General features: G+C 37.8%; 4 protein-coding genes across 6 annotated transcripts; 2 read left to right on the top strand and 2 right to left on the bottom strand.

The window, feature by feature from the left end:
* The first annotated feature begins 6,846 nt into the window (after window positions 1–6,846).
* On the top strand, window positions 6,847–9,235 carry HSFA2 (heat shock transcription factor A2). Of its 3 annotated transcripts, none has more exons than XM_086249559.1 (3): window positions 6,847–7,393; window positions 7,734–8,517; window positions 8,940–9,235. In XM_086249559.1, exons 1-3 carry the CDS (start codon window positions 7,094–7,096, stop codon window positions 8,963–8,965), a joined length of 1,110 nt encoding a protein of 369 aa, XP_086105685.1. In that variant the 5' UTR covers window positions 6,847–7,093; the 3' UTR covers window positions 8,966–9,235. The 3 variants fall into 3 exon arrangements, with proteins under 3 accessions (XP_086105685.1, XP_086105684.1, XP_086105683.1); XM_086249558.1 differs by having other exon boundaries at window positions 6,848–7,393; window positions 7,734–8,660; XM_086249557.1 differs by having other exon boundaries at window positions 6,848–7,393; window positions 7,734–8,660; window positions 8,760–9,235.
* Window positions 9,236–10,807: 1,572 nt separating this feature from the next.
* CYP711A1 (cytochrome P450, family 711, subfamily A, polypeptide 1) lies at window positions 10,808–13,666 on the top strand. The gene is made up of 5 exons (XM_086249555.1): window positions 10,808–11,110; window positions 11,740–11,892; window positions 11,992–12,784; window positions 12,969–13,064; window positions 13,170–13,666. The coding sequence occupies exons 1-5, from the start codon at window positions 10,851–10,853 to the stop codon at window positions 13,497–13,499; spliced, it is 1,632 nt and encodes a 543-aa protein (XP_086105681.1). The 5' UTR covers window positions 10,808–10,850; the 3' UTR covers window positions 13,500–13,666.
* Window positions 13,667–13,786: 120 nt separating this feature from the next.
* Window positions 13,787–16,028, bottom strand: IQD6 (IQ-domain 6). The gene is made up of 5 exons (XM_086249556.1): window positions 15,839–16,028; window positions 15,491–15,739; window positions 14,986–15,213; window positions 14,774–14,887; window positions 13,787–14,691 (listed from the first exon to the last, which is right to left on the bottom strand). The coding sequence occupies exons 1-5, from the start codon at window positions 15,902–15,904 to the stop codon at window positions 14,008–14,010; spliced, it is 1,341 nt and encodes a 446-aa protein (XP_086105682.1). The 5' UTR covers window positions 15,905–16,028; the 3' UTR covers window positions 13,787–14,007.
* A 2,044-nt stretch (window positions 16,029–18,072) lies between these two features.
* LOC147278539 (calmodulin-binding family protein) lies at window positions 18,073–21,788 on the bottom strand. The gene is made up of 9 exons (XM_086249554.1): window positions 21,462–21,788; window positions 20,709–21,253; window positions 20,496–20,610; window positions 20,335–20,400; window positions 19,801–19,889; window positions 19,611–19,698; window positions 19,282–19,512; window positions 19,027–19,128; window positions 18,073–18,884 (listed from the first exon to the last, which is right to left on the bottom strand). The coding sequence occupies exons 2-9, from the start codon at window positions 21,200–21,202 to the stop codon at window positions 18,429–18,431; spliced, it is 1,641 nt and encodes a 546-aa protein (XP_086105680.1). The 5' UTR covers window positions 21,203–21,253; window positions 21,462–21,788; the 3' UTR covers window positions 18,073–18,428.
* Window positions 21,789–23,871: the final 2,083 nt, after the last annotated feature.

Raw genomic sequence — 23,871 nt, 5'->3', positions numbered from 1 at the left:
TATTATTATTAATAGAAAGACCTTGAATGAGAGTGTTTCTATATAAAAAAATAATTTCGTGTATAATGTCGTATTTTTAATTGTTGGGTTTATCCCTCCTTAAGTGGAGGTATTTGGAATCCTAGATATGATGGGAGTTATTTCCAATATATGCGGATACATTCATGTATTGGCTTTTAGCCTTTTCATATTAAGTGTTTGAATGTGTTCAATTCATGTATGGCTTAATAAAGATTATAATTTTAGTCACGAACACAAGAGATTAATACTTTTTGTGCTGAACTTTTTTTTCTTAACGATAATTGATATAAGAAAACTTTTCATTTTGTCTTGCACGACTCTCTCCAATGTTAAAAAAAACAAGTATGTTTAGTTCGCATAATTGATTTTTTGGAAAATCAATTCCTATGTCTTTTTCAGGAGGAAGAGAATGTAAAATTCTCATTCTCCCGTTTGGTAATGTTGAGAAAGTAAACTAATAATTACTTTTTTATTTTCATTCCTTTGTTAGTTTGTGCAAAAACAATAAATAAAATTGGTCTAGTTTTCCAATTATACCATTATTTATTAAATAAAAACAATATTTTTTAAATTAATTTAATAAAATATTAAGGTTGATTTAATTCACAAAATAAACAGTAAATTCTTTACCAAAATGGGGGAAAACGTTTCGTTTTCCCCCAATAAGGGAAATCAATTTTCTTGGGTTAGGAAATAATTTTCTTTTCATATACTTACCAAATATGATAATAAAATTTATTTATCATTTTAAACCCTCTAAAACTTAAACCAAACAATCGAAGTGTAATCGAAACCAATGATCGGAAGAGGGAAGTGCAGGAGCTGAAGAAGCGCGTGAGAATGATAGGTATTACGATATAATATGGTAGTTCGGAAATACTGGATATTTGCCGGTGCATCAGCGTGGAGCAGTCACATGGGGGAGTGATGGTCATAGTAGTAAATGACGGTGACGTCAGATTGACTTCGACGTGGAACCGTAAGATTGAACCTTGACGTAACAAAAAGCTAAAGCCCCAGTGTAATTAACAAAGCAGGAGGACAGGGTCAGCTGACGTGGACTGTAGGTTAAGCTTGGGTGTGGTGTGGTCTTGGGCCCCACTCCCCCCGTGACATAATCATCGGAGCTCAATCACACTTTCCTCGTCATCGTGACGTTCCCCTGCAGACACGTGGCCTTGTCTTTTTGCTTTCCTTCAGGCATGGAGATTGTGGGCTTCGGAGATGAGTGAGAGGGCCCAGCATTAACATACTTTTGGTTCTGCATGGCCCAGCCAATGAGAGTGCGCCACGTGGTTTGTCTATATGGTGACGATGTGGTAATGGACGAGGGGTGACCTTGTGGGATGTGGTCCCCACCATCATGAATTAAGTCTTGGAGTTGTGAAAGGTGCACCGTTGATGGTGGTAAATATGGTGTCTGCCATATGTTTTAAGATAGGGGTGTAAACGAGCCGAGCCAAGCCGAATACCACCGTGTTCAGGCTTGGCTTGTTTTAAATTTTTCGAGCTTGAACTTGGTTTGGCTTGTTTCTTATACGAGCCGAGCTCGAACGAGTTAAAAAAAAATCGAACCCGATACGAACTCGAGCTGTATCGAGCTTTTTAACATAATTTTATCGAAAATATTTTATTAACTACTATTTTTAAAAAATATTAATTTCTATTGAACATTTTCTTCTTGAAAGTATTATAATATGTTAATTTTAAACTTAAAGTTAATATATATTGTTAATTAAATTCTCATTAAAAAAGAGACGTAAGATAGTAGAAGTCTTATAACCAAACATTACAAAAATAAAGTAGGAAATAAAAATAGCAAGTCCTCATATAAGCTATGAAAAATGAGATATCAAACATATAAACTAGAAAATACGAGCGGCTCACGAGCTTTTCGAGCTGAACATACTAAAGCTCAAGCTTGGCTTGTTTCTTAAACGAGCGAGCTTCGGCTTGGCTTGTTTGTTTTCGAGCCGAGCTTAAACGAACCAAGCTCGAGCCGAACTCGATACGAACTCGAGCTGTATCGAGCCGATTTACAGCCCTATTTTAAGATGAGCAAGGGATCATGGCCAAAAAAAAAAAAGATGAGCAAGGGATTGCATCACACGTTCGAGTGGCCCACATCCTCCTACAAGTTACAATTTTAGCTTCTCCTTACTTTAATCTTAATTTGTGATTAATATCTCCAAATAAAACAAAGGGGATCCATATATATATATATATATAATATAATCATAAAAATAAGCCATATTGACCATTCTAGCTAGGAGGGCTTGCTTCTAGATTTCTACCTATATTTGTAAGGATAATAAAGATTATGGGGTTAAGTGTTTACCCATCTATGCTTAAGGTGAAGAACTTGAGCCAGCATGCTTATCATCACAAATTAATAATTCAATGTGGTAAGATCTTGAAACGTAGTCCGTTCCATTGGTGTACTTGTACTCCATATATCTTCCGATTTTGCAAGGTGTATATATATATAACAAGTACAGCATATATATATATATAGTTTGCCCTTTTAATTGGAAGTCAACACACACCCCTTATAACCTTATACAATGGTTACATGCAGGTCAAATTGAAAAAATATCATGAATACACATTTCTTTTGATTGTGACATACAAGATTTCATGATTAGTATAATTTAATACTGGCAAGTAGCGCTTTTTAACTAGAAAAATAAAATAAAAATGAATGTGAGTGGAAAAGGGCCTGACCTAACTTTCTTTATTATTATGTAAATGAAGCAATATTAATTGGTGTGAAATAAACAGGGCATACATACGTGCATGCCACGATGATCATGGGTCTCATGCATCTAGTCATTCATTTTCGATCTTGACCTTGTTTTGTTTTACCAGAAACCCATATTGCTCGTTTGAAAGTGAAGATTTTCATCACAGAGAAGCAAACTAGCAAAGTGATGATCACATTAATACAATGAAAGCGTTGACCAAATGGAAGTGCATGCTTTTTGAGGTCACCATATATGATCAGATCGATCAAGTAGGTCAAATCTGAAAAGCCAAATCCCATATGATGGTGATCGTCACTGGATCATCAACATCAGCTGATCTCTTAAAACTGTGTCAATTAATGAACGAAATCTTAAATCCAATTGACAGAGGGAGGCCAGAGATCACAGAAAGAGTCAGTCCGCTTGTCTCCAATATGTCCAAAGAAAAATAAAAGTCTATAGTACAAGTTGTTGATGCCACAGAACCGGCAAAAACTGCTATGCGTGCCACGTCCAGACTCAATTCATTACATGCAGAATTGTCATTTTCTCTTATTATTATTATTCTTTCACAATTCCATAAAATAAATGAAAAGAAATAGAAAATGAAGGTTTCGAATTTGAACAACATAAAATAATAATAATATTATTATATTTTTTTATTATTTTTAAAAAATAAGTCAACACTATATAACCTACTAGTATAATTATTATTTGTTATCATATTAAAAAGAACGAACTCTTAATCTATCTTAATTTGAACATATCTTTTTTTATCTTTTTTCGTCATCGATCACTTTGGAATAGCTGAAGGGCTTCATTGCCGACCCTTTATTTAAGTATCCAAAGTTAGGGTTTGTGGGGGAAGAATGAAAAAAGTAAATAAAAGCAATGTTGGGGACCCAGAAATCATGTAGATTACCAATAGTGGACAGCAAAATGAGGTCACCACCTTCAGTACCTGGCTTGGTGTGTTATTAGAAAAGCCATGACGACACAACCTTACCTGTCTGTTTCTCTCTCCCTCTCTCTCTCATATAATTAATGGTATATTGAGTGTTGACAACTTGATCGATGACACTATTGGTGGGCTCCAATGACAAAGAGGCTCGTTTTCTTAACCAATTAAATACGTAATGGACTAATGGAGTAATGGTTGTTGCTTCACATTGTTAATGATGCTAAGAATGAGAATCACTACTAGCGGCATATACCATTTCATATATTAATGCAATGTACGTCTGCTATTACTTATTAGAGCTTTTAAAGAAATATCCTTACTTATCAATTAACTATTAATTTAGTAATTTTTTTTTTCCTGCAAAATTTTCTAAATTCAACTCCCGCTTTTCCATATCAAAAAGATTAAATAAGTTTACCCCTACTTGATCGAAATTTGGTTGATAAACTCTTTCAATTTAATGACTCACAATATCAAATGAGTATGAAATTATCAAAATACCTCCACACTAGGGTCTACACTCTACACTTTATTTCTTTAAGTACTAATTAATATGAGATTACAAACATAATTCTAATATAAGCCACTTTTTCAACACCCCCTTAATTACCATCCAATTGCTGAATTGCTTATATGGAATCACGATTACCACTGCACCCATGAATGAATGAATTACTTAAGAAAAGAAAGATTAAAAAAACACAAGATTGGAACTTATTGGAACTGCAAGCTTCATTCATCCTCCTTCTCACTTATGTGCACGTGGTGATGTGTATTTTTTAGTCATTGTTTATATTATTTCTCTTGGATTTTACTTCACAAGTCTTCACCCATCTGTCATTCCTTAATTTCCACACCTCATTACCTCACTCTCATTTCTAATACTTGATGCAGTGCACGCTTATGAGTCTCTGACTAATTAAAAAGTATTTGCAAGAAACAAAAATGCATTAATTATCGAAGTAAAAATAACTCTTAAATATATTATGGGGGGCTATTTAGACCACCCAAAATGCATGCCCATTCTCCAATTTTGGCCGGCCACCCCTCCCCGCCGCTGGCGCAACCCCACCCCCTCCCCACCGCCGGCGTGACCCACCCCATATCCCCTCTCTCTGCCTCTCTCCCTCACCAGACCACCATGGGTGGCCGGCACAACCCCACCCCTCTTAGCCGCCGGCGCGACCCCAACCCTTCCATTGCCGGTCGACCCTACCCCTCCCCATGGGCGGCGCGACCCCCCCACCCCTGATCTCCCTTTTCTTTCTCTCTCTTCCTTCTCTCTACCATCTTTTCTCTCTCCCCTCTGTCTGCCTTCCTCCCTCACCGGACCACCATGGGTGGCCGGCGCGACCCCCTATGGGGTTGCGCTGGCCACCCATGGTGGTCCGGTGAGGGAGGGAGGCAGACAGAGGGAAGAGAGAGAAGATGGCAGAGAGAGGGAAGAGAGAGAGAGAAGGGAGATCGGGCCAGGGGAGGGCTGGGTGGGTCACGTCGGCGATGGGGAGGGGCGGGGTTGACCGACGAAGGGGAAGGGTGGGGTCACGTCGACGGTGGGGAGGAGGTGGGGTTGCGCCGGCGACGGGGAGGGGTGGTCGGCCAAAATTGGAGGGGTGAGTTTTTTTTTATGTAGGGGCAAAATGGGGAAAAAGGGGAAAAAATTTAATGGGGTGGTCAAGTAAGTGGATTTGGATGGTCTGAATAGCCTCCACCCCCACCCCCACCCCCACCCCCACCCCCAAAATATATTATTCATGTCTCTAAATTCAAATATCTTAAACGAGCATTTCTGTTAATATTATTATATATCTGTTTTCGAGCCCATTATGGTGGCCCACTAGTTGAATGGCCTGCTTTGCATTGGTGGAAAATAAGTTTAGGTCCAGCCCAGACAGAATTGTGGCCCATTATGTCACATATGTTGTCTGTTTTGGGTGAGACTGTGAGAGAGACAGAGAGAAGCAAAGAAACTTGTTCATGTGCAGCTTCATAAATCATATGGTATATGAATTGGGATCGATATTCGTAGGCAAAGCATATTCCAAACTCTCAATCAACTTTTGTTGGTTTCCTCCATTAGAGAACGTATGACGTCTCACTTCTTTTGCTGATAATTTAATGTAGATGTGGACTTCCTCCCTTGTGCTATGTAACATTACAAGCATAAAGAACAAAATTATCCCAACTTTTATTATGAGTCAAATTGTGTTATCATGTATTACAAATTGTCATTTTAAAGGGTGAGAGTTTTTTTTTTTTTTTTTTTTTTTTTTCAAAACATAGAATAGGAGGGTGAAAGTTACATTTTTGGGTTAAGAAAGATAAATCCATTGCCCCTTTGGGGACTTCCGATCAAATTAGAGATATTTCACTACCAATAGATATGTATGGTTTGTTACTTTATATACCAATGGATCAATTCTTATGATAATTGATGTGAGATTATAAATATAGCTTTAATGTACTTACTTCATTCAACAATTTCCAAAATTCGAGTTTCAAATGTTATTTCATAATTTTTACTTTATTGTGCACAAATAATGATAAGTTTGTCCACAATCTTTCATGGTATCATATACATATCACATATGTTGATATTCTTCCTATTTAGCTATTTATGACACTAAACAAGTGTGAGACTTAATTACCAAAACTCATATTCTATATGCTAAAATGATTTCTTACTTAACCTAACTATCTTCTTCAACAATTAAGTCTAAACGACTAAACGTAGAAGCACTTAAAATTCTTTGTGTTTTGTGAGATAGCTTAATTTCTTATTGTAGACAAAACTCTTACTTGTGGTTTTCTTCACACAGTCCTAAGTTATAGGGTAAGAGTTTCACAAAAATAATAATAATCGATTTTTTTATTTTTTTATTTTTCATGAAAAAGGAGAAATCGAAGTTACAGCCTGTCTACCATTATAGAAAAAATACTACTAAATTACATGTTAGCCAGTAACTTAGTAGTAAACTCTTCAAGTGATGAATGGTTGATTTTGCCTAATTATCTCCTGAAACGTTGAGCATTTTCTAGAGCTTTGAGCTAGGTCTGCCTCCCATTTGTATGACCACAACATTGACAAATGGGGAAACTTCTTACAAACTTGAGAAACAAGATGACACCACCCTCATCTCTCTAGAACTTTCTTCTCCACCGCCTTAAATACAGATATTCTCTCTCCTCCACATCACAAAAAGCAATCTCACAAAAGATCTCCAAGCTCTCAACTTCCACTAAAACCCCAAATCCATAACTCACTCAAAAGCTCAAATTAAGCTACCAAACCCCCTCAAATTTCAGCAAATTCAAAAACCCAAGTCTTCAAACCCTCCCTAATGTAAGAATCCTCTGTTTTCAGACCATGGAGGGAGTGGTAGTGAAAGAGGAAGAGATTGTGACATGCGCGGCTGGTTCATCATCCTCATCTTCCTCAAGCTTCTCGCCACAGCCAATGGAGGGTTTACACGAGGTGGGTCCGCCGCCTTTTCTCACAAAGACCTTCGAAATGGTGGAAGACCCTTCCACAGATGCCATTGTCTCCTGGAGCAGAGCTCGGAACAGCTTCATTGTGTGGGACTCTCATAAGTTCTCCACCACCCTTCTTCCTCGCTACTTCAAGCACGGTAACTTCTCCAGCTTCATCCGCCAGCTTAATACATATGTAAGTACTCCTCAAAACCTGACCTTTCATGCATTCTTCACATTTTCTTGCAAAAATTTAGTTCACAGTACCCTTTTGTTTCCTGTAATTTATTGGGGTTTAGTGTAGAAATTACTCAGAATCTTGTCTGATTAATTGTTTTAACATGGTTACTCTGTAAATTGGTTTCAATGCTCTCTAATTTGACAAGTAATTGTCTAATTAACAAACCCTGATTATTGATTGCAATGCTGTCTCTGTTTTATAGTTATAGCTTCATTTGATTGATCCTCAGTTGGGCTTGCTGATTACATCCTTGTTAGTAAATTTCAAGCTTTCTCAACTGGTTAAATGCATGCAGGGTTTCAGAAAGGTTGATCCGGATCGATGGGAATTCGCGAACGAAGGGTTTCTAGGAGGGCAGAAGCATTTATTGAAGACCATCAAGAGGAGGAGGCATGTCTCGCAGAGCATGCAGCAAGAAGGTGGAGGAGGGGTTTGTGTTGAATTGGGCCAGTATGGACTAGAAACTGAGCTTGAAAGACTGAAAAGAGACCGCAATGTTTTAATGACAGAAATCGTGAGGTTGAGGCAGCAACAGCAGAATTCAAGAGAACAAGTCATTGCAATGGAGGATCGGTTACAAATCACAGAGAGGAAACAGCAGCAGCTCATGAATTTCCTTGCTAAAGCGCTCAACAACCCATCTTTTATCCAAAACCTTGTTCAGACAAGAGAGTTAGGCAGACTCGAAATTGGGCGAAAGCGGAGGCTAACTGCTAGCCCCAGTCTGGAGAATTTGCTAGAAGAGAGGGTAACTGTGACCGTGCCTAGCACTCATGTTGTGGACTGGTCATTAAGCCAAGATCAGAGAGAGTTGGCAACTACGGAGTCAGATATAGAGACCCTTTTCTCAGCTGCCTTGGACGATGAATCAAGCAGTGATATCAAGGATCCTCATCCTTATGCAAGTTCAATACCCAGTACTGGTGGTGGAAATTTGGACCCTGTTAATGAGACAATATGGGAGGAGCTGTTGAATGAAGAGCTGACGGCTGGCAATCCAGGGGAAGAAGTTGTGGTGGGTGATGAATCCGAAATCGATGTTGAGGTGGAGGATTTGGTTGCAGAGCCTGCAGAATGGGGTGAGGACTTGCAAGACCTTGTTGATCAAATGGGTTATCTGATCAGGTCCAGCCCTTGATGATAGTAACAAATGTCTATGGTGAAGTTTTTGTGTACTGAGTTGGTCCCTGCAACCCCATTCCTATCTATGTTCCTGATATTGGTATATATGTTTCAATAACTTTGGATTTGTTATTTGATTACTATGTATGCTCTTAATTTGTTGTGTATGGTAAATGATATATGATTTCTTGTGAAGCAGGGAATGGTCAAAGTTGCATAGGGGCCAACACATGCTGCTGTTTTTCTGTATCCTTTAATTTTAATAATCATTTTCCTTACAAAAAAAGATTAACAATCATGTTGTGTTTAATAATTTCTAGTACTTTTAAGTGTGTGTCAATAGTTTTGATTTTGTTGTTTATTCTTTGGTGATGTGCAGGCGGACCGGGCAACAGAGACCAGTGAGGGGTTTCATTCCTTGACTCATACTTTTGATTCAGCTCCAGATTGCAGTATATATGTGTTTGCATGTTGTACCCTTGAAAGTTTCTTTTCCCCCTACAGTACATTTGTACATTCATGTAGATAGCAGTTAAGTCAGTTGTTCCATAATCTTTATGCCGTAGGAGTACGTAAAACTAGTTTTTCTGTAAGACTGTAAAAGATGAGAAAGTGGTTACTTTTGCCATTTCAATTTCTCAGGTTGCTTCAATTGTATATAGTTGAGGTTATGCATTGGTGAGTAAACTATATATGCAATGTGAATGTGGGGTTAGTCCAAGCTCCACAGCATTAATAGCTGGTGCTTGTAAATATTGAGAAAACTTGTCAAAACCAGCATGTTGTAACTCTTTTGATGAAATAGAATTCTTTATATTCATGAGAAACAGAATTTTCAGTTAATTCCCCTGTTTTTCTGCTCTGCCAATGTAAAATTTTGCAGTACTTTCACAGTTTCAGTTTAGGGGTCTTCTGGACCATTGCCGAAATGTGGACTTCATTTTTGGGGCTTTGATTGGCCGGGATCTGGGCTCCATAGTGGTCCAAAACAACTGAAGAAACTAACGCAACCCATACCTCTTAAGAGGTATTGATCCAATGATGTTAGTCTCCACTCTGTTGGAACATATCCAAGTTTGAATTTCTTGAAGAAATAGAAGTAATCAGAAGTTCTTTTTTTGTTTTCACAAGCGTTTATTTCGATGGATTCATAAAAACAAAAATGATTTAGATTTTGAAGGCTTTGTTGATTGAAAATACCATAAAATACATAGGTATTTTTTTGGCCGGTATAAAATACAGAGGTTGCACTATAAGGTATTCTTAAAATGCTTTCCTAGTTTTTGCATGTGTAAAATCCAAAGGGTATGACAAGAGCATGAGTATGAGTGTAAACAAAATTTTAGTCATTATCCATGTTGTGTATAATGGATAATAATTTATATGCGTGTCATTATTTGGTGTAGGGAATAAATATTCCTTGCCGACATGCACAGTACAAGCACATGATCGAAGAAGCATCAGCTATACATATGCTGATATACATGCTTCATATCTATGTATGACTTCAACTGAGGACAAACGTGGAGAGAAAGGAATCGCAACATTTACTGGTAGAATTGCAAAGAAGAGATTCTCATGATCTATCAAGACAAATGAAGTGAGTTTACACAAATAATAGCCACAGAAAACTTTAATAGAATATTAATTACGTACCCACATAAACCTAAAAGAGTCCTATTCTATCAAAAAGTTCTTTTGTTAGCTAACAACAAGATAGAATTGGTATATAGTTCATGGATATAAACCTAACTCCATTTTGGTTCCTTGTGCTTCCTTATCTCCATTAGGTCAATGTGTCATATTCTTCACTAGATGAAAAGTACCCCGTAAAACATGAAGTGGATGTTCAACTGATCTTTTTTATGTTGATTTTGTGCTTACATTTAATTATGTCTTTTTATAGCGCTATATAATTATCTACACCATTGGGACTTGATAAGATTTAGATTGTACATTTTGACCTTCAAAAAGCAGACGTGGCCTCCTATGATTGGAGAATTTAATAAATTAAGCCATTAAGGTATGTTATGCTATGCTGAACGCCTGAACAACGCCATAATTTCATCACCACCCAAGGTATATAAAATAAACATACAAAACGTTAGGAACCCAATTTTCACGAATAAAATCATTTGTATAAAGACAAAGAACCAAACAGTGTTCATCAAGATGCTTAGTGAGTAGTGAGACCCCCACTTATTCCATCACCTATTAAACCAACCCGAGCTCTGCTCTGTAGTGAAGTAGATACCTGTCTCTCTATCTCTGTGTGTATAGGTCTCAGAGAATGGGTGTAGTGGAAGAGACCCTTCAGAGATTGATGGGCATGGAGCTGTTGTTTACCAATCATGTTTCTCTGCTATCAACCATGTTCACAGTCCTGGCAATACTGGCAGGAATTTTGGGCTACTTGTATGGGCCCTACTGGGGAGTCAGAAGGGTTCCTGGCCCACCAGCTATCCCCTTGGTAGGACACCTTCCCTTGCTGGCCAAGTATGGTCCTGATCTTTTCTCAGTTCTTGCCAAACAGTATGGCCCTATCTTCAGGTTAGTGTAATACTATGTATATATGCAGATAGCAACCTTCTTTTTTCAGACCATATATTTAGGTATTTTAGGTTGGGTTAGTTTTTTGTATTTTGTTTTGTTTTTTAACTTTTTCTTAAATGAATTTGTTCTAAAATTTTCCACAATTATCATGTGAGACTTGGTATTACTTGGACTGACCTCATAAACCACAAAGATTATGCTTAATTTTCTCAGAAATATGTGAGCTAGATAAAAGGAATTACAAGCTGAGACTTCCCTCTGCTCCATTCATGTGTGCTAGAAATTGGAAAAATTAAGTAATCATTTTTTTTTTGGTTTCAAAATTAAGTAATCATTACCACTTGAAGGGCTAGCCCTCTTCCTCCAAAAAAAATAAAAAAAGAACGGCTGGTCCTGAGGTCCTCTACTTTGCCTTGTGATACTGACCAACCCACTATCCCTTGCCACGTGGCTTCAACCCAAATCTTTGCCCATAAGAGGTTGATGTGGACTCTAGATTGTGGAAAAGTTACTCTTCGTTTCCTTTTTTATTTTAGTATGGTAGATGTTAATTACACATTTGATCTTGGAAATTAACTGTACATTTCAGTCTTGTCACTTTAATTTTTTGATTACATATGGGGCAGGTTTCATATGGGTAGGCAGCCACTAATAATTGTAGCAGATGCAGAGCTTTGTAGAGAAGTTGGAATAAAGAAATTCAAAGACATTCAAAACAGAAGCATACCATCTCCCATCTCAGCTTCCCCACTTCATCAAAAGGGTCTCTTTTTCACCAGGTATTGTGTTGTGTATAACTTGTAATATTAACATCAAGTGATGAAGGATATCAGTCAAAGTTAGTCAATTATTGACCATAGTGGAATTTAAGCTTTCAGGGATACAAGATGGTCCACCATGAGAAACACTATATTATCAGTGTATCAACCATCACACCTAGCCAGCCTTGTGCCCACCATGCAATCATTCATTGAATCTGCAACTCAAAAGCTTGACTCCTCCAAAGAAGAAGAAGAGATTACCTTTTCCAACCTCTCCCTCAGATTGGCCACTGATGTAATAGGACAAGCTGCCTTTGGTGTCAACTTTGGCCTCTCTAAATCACAATCCATCAGTGATTCAATCAACAAGATTGATGGCCAATACATCAACAAAGATGAAGAAGTCTCGGACTTCATCAACCAACACATCTATTCCACAACACAGCTTAAGATGGACTTATCAGGGTCCTTATCAATCATACTTGGTCTACTTGTCCCAATACTCCAGGAGCCATTTAGGCATATCTTGAAGAGAATTCCAGGCACTATGGACTGGAAAGTTGACCGTACTAACCAGAAACTGACTAGCCGGCTTGATGAGATTGTGGGGAAGAAAATGAAAGACAGAGAACGAGGTTCAAAGGACTTCTTGTCACTCATAATGAATGCAAGGGAGTCAGAGACGGTATCGAAGAATGTGTTCACTCCAGACTACATTAGTGCAGTTACTTATGAGCATCTCCTTGCTGGGTCAGCCACCACAGCTTTTACACTGTCCTCAATTGTCTACTTGGTTGCTGGACACCCAGAAGTCGAAAAGAAAATTCTTGCAGAGATTGATGGATTTGGCCCACATGATCAGATGCCAACTGCCCATGATCTTCAGCACAAATTTCCTTATCTTGATCAGGCAAGTCTTCTTAAATTTCAGTGTTGATATTTGAGGAAGGCTTGAAATTGCAATAGGCTAACCAAATAGCTCTTATTTACTTGATAGTCATGTTTTCAAATCAATGGCCATGATTGCAAACTTTGGTGTGGCCTCCTATGTTTGACAATGGAGTTTGGTTTCTCTATTGGTTGTTTGATTGCAGGTTATTAAAGAGGCAATGAGGTTTTACATGGTTTCCCCTTTAGTTGCAAGAGAAACATCAAGAGACGTAGAAGTAGGAGGTTACCTTCTACCAAAGGTATTGTTCTACTTCTGCTAAGGGCCTCTCTGCTTAAATACTATAGTTTGTGGACTAGAACTGGTTTGTATATTACCTTATGGGATTAACGTTTTTGAGGAGCAGGGGACATGGGTCTGGTTAGCACTTGGAGTTTTAGCGAAAGATCCAAAGAACTTCCCAGAGCCAGAAAAGTTCAGGCCAGAGAGGTTTGATCCAAACTGCAAGGAAGAGAAACAAAGGCATCCTTATGCTTTTATACCCTTTGGAATTGGGCCTCGATCATGCATTGGCCAGAAATTTTCCCTGCAAGAACTGCAGCTCTCCCTGATTCATTTATACCGGAAATATGTATTCCGGCACTCACCCAATATGGAGAAACCTCTGGAACTTGAGTATGGCATTGTTCTCAATTTCAAGTATGGTGTCAAGCTTAGAGTCATAAAGCGGACATGATGTACCGATTAGTCTTCAACATGCTTGATTGAACTTGTCAGTCATACTCATCATGCCCTTAACAAGACAACCGGGGATTGGTTTTGTGAGAATTTCTGTAAACATCTTCCCTGTAATTTTTTTAAAACTATCATAAAATTTGAGCCAAATTTTCAATTGTTGGTTAAGTGATAGATCATGGCTAGTGATGACTGCAATGCAAGACCGCCAAAGTTTCCCTAAACAAGTACAAAACTCTTATGGCTCATCCATAATCATAACTAGAAGGCAGTGTTCAATTCCATAATAATAAATGAACTATTTTACAGATGAAGCCTCAAATCATAATCAAGGACTCATATTTTCCTGGCACAGTAACTATTCTAGCACGACTCCATTAAATTACACATTCTTAATAATAGGAAGCAATCCTTTCCTGGTACAGGAACAACAAGCTGTTGATCTTCTCAAGCAAAATGAACTTTAGGCCAGCTAAATAGCTAATCATCATATGCCCAAGTCTCCCCTTTCACCTTAGTTTCATGGAGTTCTTATCCAACCGGGTTGGCATGCAAAGTGGCTTCGAGAAGTTGACTGAAGAAGGCTCAGAACCAGCACTACTCTTGGAGTCCCCATTAGAGAAAGCCCCAGACCTCTTGAGAAACTGAAACTCATCCATGGATTGCCTTTGAATTCTGTGAGACACATAACTGCTTGGTTTCTGCTTTGCCTTAGTTGACTCAGTCAGGTTCATGTAACTTGGCCTAAAGTTACTGCTGTCATCTGTTCTATCCGAAGCCAATCCGGTGTTCCCAGAAACTGGTGTTGTGGATGTGCAGAGAGAAGATGAAGCAGAGCTCTCATCATACCTAAATTCCGAACTTGGGCTCGACGAAGAGCGAGTAACTTGCCCAATATGGGGAGGCTTTGCAGAAATCCTAGTGGTGACATTGTTCTTTCTGACCTTGACTGAGCATGGTTCTGAAGATTTTGATTGTTTGCCCACAAAAGAGTCTGCACAACTCTTTGGAGGTGGTGTGATCTCAGATGGGTCAGTGTGGGATTGTTCCATCAGCCTAGTCTCCCATGGCTTGGCTGACATCCAACGCTCCAGCCAACTCCATCCCCAGCTATTTTTATCAAATTGATTGTTCTTGAGAGAGTACACTGAGGAAGTGGTACGAGAATTAGAATCTGGGGTTGATCTCCATTGCTGAGAAAACAAAAAAACAAACTCAATCTTGCTTCTTTCATTGAAAAAGAAAGGTAACAGATATCTGCATTTTAATTACTACCTTCTGAGCAAGAGAATAAGCAATTGCTCTCTCCCTCTTGAAGGCTCCTTCTTGCCTCATTTGTATCTTGGCTTTAACATCATCTATGGTTCCCATGCTATCACACCATCCTTCCTGCATTTTCATCTTTCATTATTTAAGGAAAAACAATACTAATAAAATCCTCATGGCAGTGCTAATAAGCAAAAACCTTTATGAGTTTAAGGTGGTACCTCAGCTTCTTTTAAGAGATCAGCTTGGGTGCGGCGTTCATTGATCATGTTCTGCACAGTTTGGCCCTCTATGGACATTCGAACGCGACGAGCCCTGACACGGGCTTGAACCCGAACAAGAGCCTGCATGCACCTCAGTGTTACTGCAGCCTGCTTCCTCACTTGTCGACCCCGAACCAGAGCTTGAAGCCTCACCACTCCTTTCAAGGCCTTCAAAGCTCTTCTTGCCTGCAACGCAGTTTCCCCAGAAAAAAAAGCTTCAAACTTTCCATAATAGTATCCAAATCTTTAACATTAAGCTCAATGGGCAATTTGGTATTATCAAACAGATGTGTATGGACCTTAAGTTAACAGAGCAAAGTACACTAAGATTTCAACACTGCCTATGTCATAGTATATGCTCATCAAAAGCTACAATTTTTACATCAACAAGTATGTCTTTAAAAGATCTATGGCCTATGGGTTAAGATTTCAAAGGCATAAAAATGAAAGGAAAGGTATTTACCAAGAAGCCTCGGAAAGCAGTTTGGATCCTGATAGCAGCCCATTCTTGCCTCACAACCCTGAAATCTTTAGGAGGGGCTCGAACCACTGTGGCCACTGCAGTAGTATATGCATCAGCCCCTCTTGGAGAATCTGACCCTTCAGAAGCTGCCCTGTGATTCCCTTTGAAACCCTTCCATGAAGACCCCAAATCCCCTGAAGAACTCCTCCACAGCCTCCATTTCTTGCTCTTTCCACCACTCACCTTGTCCTACAAAAAAGCCAGAAAAAAAAATAATAATCTTTAGTGTACAGTACTGTATAACATACATGACAAGCTGAAAAAAAATGATGAAGAATGTAGCTTTACATGGTCGTCTTTGTCGGGTTTTTTGAGACCTATAAGAGCTTTGACCCATTTTCCGGAAGCACCCATTTATGTAAAAACTTGTGCTCGAGCCCAGAAGAAGTTAAAACAGCGGCGTGAGTTTTGAAGAAACAGAGAGCTTCAAAGAGCTCAAGATGGCTGAGCTTCTAAAAAACTTGCACAGGTTTTGTGGTTACAGAACTTACAGGCTTACAGCTTTGCAGAAACAGACTCCAAACTCCAAAGAAAACGTGGGACGTGGGTTTTGTTTTGCTTTGTTTTGTGGATTAGTGGGTGAGTGTTGGTCTAAAGAGAGAGAGAGAGAGAGAGAGAGAGAGAGAGAGAGAGAGAGAGAGAGAGAGCCGTTCGATATTTGAAATTCAAACATACAACGGACGAATGGGAAAGGGAGGTACATCGCGCTCGATTCCTTAGAGAGGGGTGCTGTTGTTTGCCACTGTTTTCCGCGAAAATTACGAAATTAGACCCACTACTTTTTGGGGAAAATTGCCACGACGGCACGAGCCCGTTTTGTCAGTACTTTGAACGTTGCGAAAAGGCCCAAAAAGCAAAGCGACAAAAGATCTCCTGGACTGGACAGTAGTCACTAGTCCACTTCACTTTGTGTTTTTTATTCTCAAGTGGGACCACCTCCAGACAATGGGATTGCACCACTTGGCTCTAGGTCCCACATACTTTTGAAATTTTTTTAGAATGCTTTAATTAGAAACTCAAAAGTAGAAAGAAATTCAACCTAAATCGTAGCGGATTCAAAAATTAAGTCGAAGTTCAAACTATTCATAGGTGGTACTTACCGAGTGTTCGGCGAATGCTTCTACGCAACTTAAAACTTACATTTATAATTTAAAATATGTCATCTGTAACTTAAAATGATGCATCTACAATCTAAAAAAATTATCTTTAAACTAAAAGATATATCTATAACCTAAAAATGTGTATATGCATGATACATTTGCATCCATCGAGCTCTCGATATTTTTTCAACTCTGCGCGCGTGTATATAGATAAATTGGACTTAAACTTATTTTTTTTTTTTGCTGGCTTTCTAATTAAAATTTTTTCAAAAATAAGACTTAGGAGTAATTTATTATTATTTTTTATTTGAGGAATGAATGACTGAATGAGCAATTATTATTGAATAGACCAGTTATACTAGGTGGTACAATCACTTAAAATAAAGAAGTAAACAAGAATAATTATGTACACTCATTGTTTTTATCTCTTAATAATAATACATAAAATATATAAGACTATTGCATAAAAAATTTTCTCAATAATAATACATGCCCGTATATTAATGAAGATCGCACCATATACGATTGCCATATCAAAGAATATCTCATAAACGAAATATTTAAAGTACTTGAGACTTTCTCATCATTATTAAAAGATATATATATATATAATTAGATGAATAGGTAGTTGGTGCACTTACTATTGAATTAGTTTTCACAGTATTCTTAAATTCTCATAATGTTATTAATCCAAAGTTTGAAAGATCAGCAAAGCAAGGTTGAGTCAATTACTTCTAAACAAGACTTGTTTGATGACTCTAATTATAATATGACATCCAAGATGGTCTAGAATAAACGCCTTGGAACTTACAAGAGACAAACCCTTATGACCATTATATTGTTTTAAACACTGTTTTTAATGATGGCATTCATTTGTTAATGCAACCTTTGACGTATTGAAGAGTTTCGACATGCACAAAATTGCAGAGGTTAAAGAGACACTAATTATTATTGTTTTGAATGTGGTTCTGCTCTGGGCATGCAACAATGTACAGTGAAGAGTCTGAAGATGAAGAGCATTCGGGAAAGAAGCATATATTTAGAGAAAAAGTGCATTTTGTGTTTGTTTTTTTAATTATTCGAGGTCACCAAACACCCACCAGCCAGAATTTTTATGTTTTGTCAGTCGTTGACATCGAGGTTGAACACTCTTGTCCGGTTCCTACCAAGATATTCCCACTTTTGCCAAATTTATCAATTAAATTAATGGACTTTTGATTCTTAAATGAAATTTACCTTGGATTCCTTCTTTTCTGTTTTGGGAAAATGGAATTCCTTTTTCTGTTTTCGAATTACTCATTGATTCATTTATTGTTATCTACGGATCTACCTAATGCTTTTGTACTTTTTAAAACCACATTTTCTATATAAATGAGATTTTTTTAGTGCATAATTCAAATGTGAGAGTAAGATGTGAAAGAGTGTTCAAATGCTCACATACATTCGGCATTAGAGAAAAATTCCTATACAAATAATTGAGGCAATCACTTTCAATGGTATGTGTATTGCATACAACTGAGAGAGACAGAGAAATAAGGAAGCCATTTTCGCATCATTCATAACACAAAGGAAGAGAGCATATTTACTACTTAGAAAGTAAAAACAGAGTGGAATTGGGATTCAAAATGGAAAAGAAAAAAAAAAAAGAATAACAAATTTGGGTTCCTTCCTATCCTTAAAGGGAACAAGAAGTTCCCAACTTACACTCTCGAGCCTTTTAGGCTCCATGAACCTAACTTGTAAAGGAGCACGTTAACCATTTGCTAAATGCCAGATGTCTAAGTCTGATTGGCATTGGGAAGGGATACCCTTGGGCTAGGGAGGCCCATATATGCAAGCCTAGGTGAGACCCTGATATTTGGGCTTGGTCTTGGAGACGGGATTGGAGCATAGCCTCCAAGGCGGCCTGGTGTGACCCTGGGTGATAGGTTGACTTGTTCAAGAGCTTGGAATTGTAGCTCTGCTGGATAGTCCCTTACACACCCAATGCGTGGACCAACCCCACTTGTCCATTTGCAAGACAAACGCTTGGACAAGTCAAATACTGGTGGTGCTTCTTCTGCATTGGTTGCATTGGACCCCATACAGCTTTCATTGCTTATAGGCCCATAAACACTGGCAGCATTAATATCCAAGCTTACTGTTGTTCTTGTGGATGACCCATTCACCTCTGAGTTAGAGCATTCTTCTTCAGGAACTTTGAATGAGGTTTTGTCATCATCTATTGCACACATCTGAAGAAGATAAGAAACAGAATGAGACTCAGAATTAGCTAATTCTACCAAAGTAGTTGTTTTCAAAAATCATCCCTTGTTGTACTTTGTGTGCATAGTGATCACTGCAATATGCAGGCCACAGCTGAATGCAATTGATTACCTTCACATTGGTTAGGTCTACTTGGTGCTCCTCCAGGAAGCTAATGAATTCCTTGAAATTGTCTTCAGTTGGGAGATAGTGACCACTGTATGGCCATATAGCCTAAAGAAGTAAACGATAAGAAGATTAATTAGCTCATTGGCAAACATCTGTTATATGTTATGCTAACAGGCTGTGAATCTAAACTATTAATCAGCTGGTAAAGTTAAGTCTGGATGTGCGGTCTTAATTCACAGTCCAGCCGGCATAATGTACCTCAAGAACCCCATTGTGGGCAACTAATCTTCCAGCTGCAGTTGTAGCCCCTCCAGAAAGAAAACTTGAGTGCTGAAAAGAACCTTTCTTTTTCTGCCCCACATAGAAAGCCCTTGATGTGCTCAGCACAAAAATCCACTTACACCCTTCAACTGTGTCAACAAGCATCCCAGTTTCTCTGTGCACAAGCTTCCCATCCTCCACAATCACTTCATATGCCTCTCGCTCTTTCTGCAAAAGAAAATGAAGAAACAATAAGTAAATGCATTGTAGTTGATCAGTATGTGTAGGTAAATTGCACATGATGAGGGTAGTAATCAAGTCCTTACTGGTCCAAGATATTTGATGCACTGGCGTTGTAGAATAGCCCTTGGACACTTCTTGACATTTGAGTCTTTACCATCACCAACATCCAACCTTCAGTTCCAGGTGAGTAAAAAACGTTACATTATGCCTAATAAGCTAACCTTATGACATTGAACTGTATCATGGAAGAGGGTTTTGCTCAGGCAGACTTACCAGTAGAAGAAAGGTTGGGTGCTCTTGCTATCAGTCCAGATATCGTAGTAGAATTGCAAATTGTGCCCATACCGATGGCGTGGATCAATCTATCAAACAGATGGAGCAATGAAGCTTATGGTAAGTTCAATGATTTTCAGTTTCTATAACTACACTATGGGGTTTGCAATATGGAAATCCATCTAATTCATCAATGTCTAAGGACCAGGCTGGCCCAGAAGCTTAGTGAGGCGGTTGTCGGGCCCCCAGTTTTTAAAGTCCAGCCCAAGTAGAGGGTCTCAAGCCAAGTCCAAATGGTCCAACTTTCAAGACTATAGTGTGAATTCTCCAATAATTCTATATGACAACAATGCCTTTCCACTTGAAATAAATAGATTGCTTATAGAATTATTTGTTTGTTTGTTTAGTATTACAGCTTTGGATTCTGCAGTTTTGTGTTTCTAATAAACTCTACTTTCATCAATCTTTCTTGGATGAAAACTACAAAAGCACAAAGAAAAGAAGAGCTAAAAAGAATTGAATTACAAGACTCACAGCTTCAAGCCAGTGCTGCAGGGCTAGTTTCTGAGCCTTCTCATCCTTGGACAAACCCTTCCCTACCTACAAACACAAAACCCAAAACTTTTCTGTTAGTTTGGAAATTCTCCAAAAACACACATCTCAGCAATCTCATTCACATCACCAAATTAAAGTACCTTGGCAGCCCTTGTCCTAGCCCTTGCCCACCTTGACACAGCAGTTTCATGTTTCTCAATGTTGAAGAATGATACTGAACTTCTTTTCAGAGCTGCAAAGTCCAAGGCCTTCCACCTACAACAATTGAACAAATATAAGAAACAGATGATTAATTGAAAACACCAAAAGAACAAAAGGGTAACAAAAATCTGACATAGTTCTAAGGTACAAACCATAGTTCCTCAACCACAACAGCACAATCTGCAAGGTTACGCCTAGTCCTATAACTCTTATACACTTTCTGAAGCTTAGTTGCTGCAGCATCAAGTTCACTAACCGGCCTTGGAGAGAACAACATCAATGGTTCAGGAAGCAAAATTGTGGGTTTCTTTATCTGCATTGTTTCACGAATTCTACCCATTGAAGAGGTTGAATCTGAATTCTGTTTCTCAAGAATTGAGTTCTCATCAGATGCTTCAAGTTTTGGTTCTGTGAATTCCCCATTTTTGAAGCTTATTGACCTTTCTATGCTCATTTTATCTGACCCATTAGGCTTGTTTTGAGTTTCTGAGTCTTGTCTACATGTTCCCAAGTCTACTTCTCCATCTCTTTCTTCAAAGCTCATGGACCTCACGATAACTGTTTCTATGGTGCCCGTTAAACCAAGAAACTTGTGCCTTAGTATCTCATTCCACGCAGATAAGAGTAAAGAAAGAGAGAAACCCATTAATACTGTGACTCAAGTATGATTGAACCTTCTCAGTGCTCAGCAACCCACCTGGAAATTAAGCACCACACAAAACTCAATTAATCACAACATATCCAAACTAACAAGTAACAACTACAAAACCCATCAAGCAAAATGGACCACAAAGCAGCATGAACCATTAGAGAATGAAATGAGAGGTAATTAAATGTCAATTACTAGTTTAATCCATGTAATAAGTTGTATAAATGATGAGGGTCAAGATTAAGCTCTTTCTTACATGCAAATCCAACACAAAAGGACCTTCAGCAGCCCTCTTCTTCTTGCCCTTCCTTTATCTCTCTCAAGTCTCAAGTCTCAACCAATTGATAGTCTTGAGAGTTTGAAGAGTGAAGAGAGTGTGCCCAATCACACATACAATCCGATGGGTAGTTCCTCTCCTTATATACACACACTGACACAAACACACACACAAACAATAGCAGCACTGGGTATATGGTAGAGTTTGAAAAATCGAAGTTGGCGTGTGAGAAAGTAGACAGTAGCTAGCTGACAGAGAAAAACTGTAACGAGGAAGTTCAAGGAAGTTTATTTTTTTTGGCCATGAGGAAGTTCAAGGAAGTTAAAGAGAAAGATTGCAGAAGCACCTGTATTTACTGAGCATGCTTTTAATGGGAAATTAAATAAATTAATAATAAAGGTGGGGTTGCAACTTGCATGGTTGGTTACGAGTTACAAGTTACAATTGTTTACGCTAATTAGGCATTCAAGTTGTATAATTAACTCTTGGACTTATTATCAAAACAATAAAACAAAATTAACTCTTGAAGTTTGATAAGTCATTGACTTTTGTAGTCTTTTTAAAATCAATTATTAGAATAAACAACATATTTTAATTTTATTTTTGTTGAGGGAACCTCAGCCGTAAGGCCCGTAACATTAACAGTTAGGGCCCGTTTAGTTAACGAAATTGATATCTTGAAAAGTCAATTCATTTGCATTTTTCGAGAGGAAGGGAATGTGAAATTTCTTTTTATGTGTTTGGTAATCCTGAAAAAGTAAACTAAAAATTATGTTTGGGTTGTGTAAATTGAAAATGAAAAGTGTCAGTTTTTCAATTATACTCTTATTTATTATTTATTTAAAGAATGATAATAGATATGACATTTTAAAATAATATCAGCGTTAGTTTTGTTAATAAAAAAGTAATAAATGCTTTCTCAAGAGGGATAAAACAAAATTCAAGCTGGAACATGGTTTCATTTTTTCTCAGTAAGGACATCAGATTTTTTTGAGTTAGAAATTAATTTTCATTCCTTGGACTTACCAAATGTAAGAATGTAATTGATTTCCAAATGAACCAAATGAGCCTTTAGAGTCATCACACCTTGAGAGTAGGTATAACCATTTGCATTAGAGTAACACTTGCATTATTACTCTTAACAACTATTAAAATTTATTACATAAATTTGAGGCTGCGTTGAAGTCTTTCTGTGTTATTTGTTTGTTTGGGTGGGGCAATTTTATGTTGTAAATTTAGGTTCTGCATGGTCAACATACCAATAATGGAGTCGTCACTATTCCATGATAGTTTAATTAATTGATTGCTTTATGCTTATGGGTAGGTATAGACCGTATAGTGTACATAAATTTACAAGCCCACTTGCACAAGAGGCATTGCTTTGATTAGGTCGATCCACCAGGAGGTCAAGTTAAGCTTACGTGTTTAGTCGGTTAGGTTGACATGATTGTTTAACTGTCCGTGCTATGTCATTTAATATTAATTGTTCAAATATTTAGATTAAATTATGTTAAAAAGAAGAATTTAGCTTTCCTTATATGATATTATATGACATCTTCCATTTTTTCATTGGCTTTCTTTGTTTTTCTCATCTGTTGTCTATATTTCTCTCTTTAAAAAATACCACATCACAATATGAAGATAAATAAATTTTTTCCTATGCAAAATGTGCGGACTGTGTTGGATTAGCTCAAATTATGTTAAACTTGAGGAGCCTGTTGGATTAGATGCTATAACTTCTACACGGTAGTTGTCTCTGTCATCAGACTTGTTTACATAAAAGAAAAAAAAAAAAAAAAAACTTGGGTCAGCTCACCCTCCGCTGGATGCCTAGATATGAATTTGGCATTTCTTGGTAGTCAACCACGTGCCTTAAAAAAGTAGTTGGTGCCATAACTCCAATTTCTTCTATATACATCTGTATGGATATGCTTATAGTACGCATTTCATTTCATGGAGTCCTGTCAATACTCTCAATGGTTGGAGGACATTGCTCTCGTTGTCCATGGACCATGAGAAGAGTCAGAGACCCTTGAAGTCTTGATAATCACTTTAAATTGGACCCTAGAACAATCAGTCCCGAAAGCTTAGTGATAATAAATGCCTTACCCCTTGGCCTTGCATTCATTATGCTAAGTGATTGGCACGCCACCACGATTAGAAAAATATTTCTAAACTGCGCATCGCAAAGTTATTCTTAATTCTGTTGTGGTTTTGCTTGCTAAATTGGGTAGATTGTTTGATCTAACTTGGAGCATTCACATACTTTAATTGTGGTTGATAGATGTAGAGAAGCTATAAGAATTGATTGTGCTTGAAGTTGTGTTACTAAAGTTCATTTAGTCTAATAAGAAAAGAAAAGGGTTATTCTTAACTTTTTTCGGTAAAA

This window comes from Dryas octopetala, chromosome 7 (genome assembly GCF_963921425.1).
Source record: "Dryas octopetala chromosome 7, drDryOcto1.1, whole genome shotgun sequence".
In the NCBI taxonomy this organism is placed as follows: Eukaryota; Viridiplantae; Streptophyta; class Magnoliopsida; order Rosales; family Rosaceae; genus Dryas; species Dryas octopetala.
This window is presented reverse-complemented; position numbering and strand designations above follow the sequence as displayed.

Coding starts and splice junctions, on each gene's coding strand:
- CYP711A1 (XM_086249555.1), top strand. CDS start 10,851: ATGGGTGTAGTGGAAGAGACCCTTCAGAGATTGATGGGCATGGAGCTG. Junction 12,785..12,968: donor AATTTCCTTATCTTGATCAG/GCAAGTCTTCTT, acceptor GTTTGATTGCAG/GTTATTAAAGAGGCAATGAG. Junction 13,065..13,169: donor GAGGTTACCTTCTACCAAAG/GTATTGTTCTAC, acceptor TTTGAGGAGCAG/GGGACATGGGTCTGGTTAGC.
- HSFA2 (XM_086249558.1), top strand. CDS start 7,094: ATGGAGGGAGTGGTAGTGAAAGAGGAAGAGATTGTGACATGCGCGGCT. Junction 7,394..7,733: donor TCCGCCAGCTTAATACATAT/GTAAGTACTCCT, acceptor AAATGCATGCAG/GGTTTCAGAAAGGTTGATCC.
- LOC147278539 (XM_086249554.1), bottom strand. CDS start 21,202: ATGGGTTTCTCTCTTTCTTTACTCTTATCTGCGTGGAATGAGATACTA. Junction 19,699..19,800: donor ACCCAACCTTTCTTCTACTG/GTAAGTCTGCCT, acceptor CTGGAACTGAAG/GTTGGATGTTGGTGATGGTA. Junction 19,129..19,281: donor CCCACAATGGGGTTCTTGAG/GTACATTATGCC, acceptor TTACTTCTTTAG/GCTATATGGCCATACAGTGG.
- IQD6 (XM_086249556.1), bottom strand. CDS start 15,904: ATGGGTGCTTCCGGAAAATGGGTCAAAGCTCTTATAGGTCTCAAAAAA. Junction 15,740..15,838: donor AACCCGACAAAGACGACCAT/GTAAAGCTACAT, acceptor GCTTTTTTGTAG/GACAAGGTGAGTGGTGGAAA. Junction 15,214..15,490: donor CTGCTTTCCGAGGCTTCTTG/GTAAATACCTTT, acceptor ACTGCGTTGCAG/GCAAGAAGAGCTTTGAAGGC.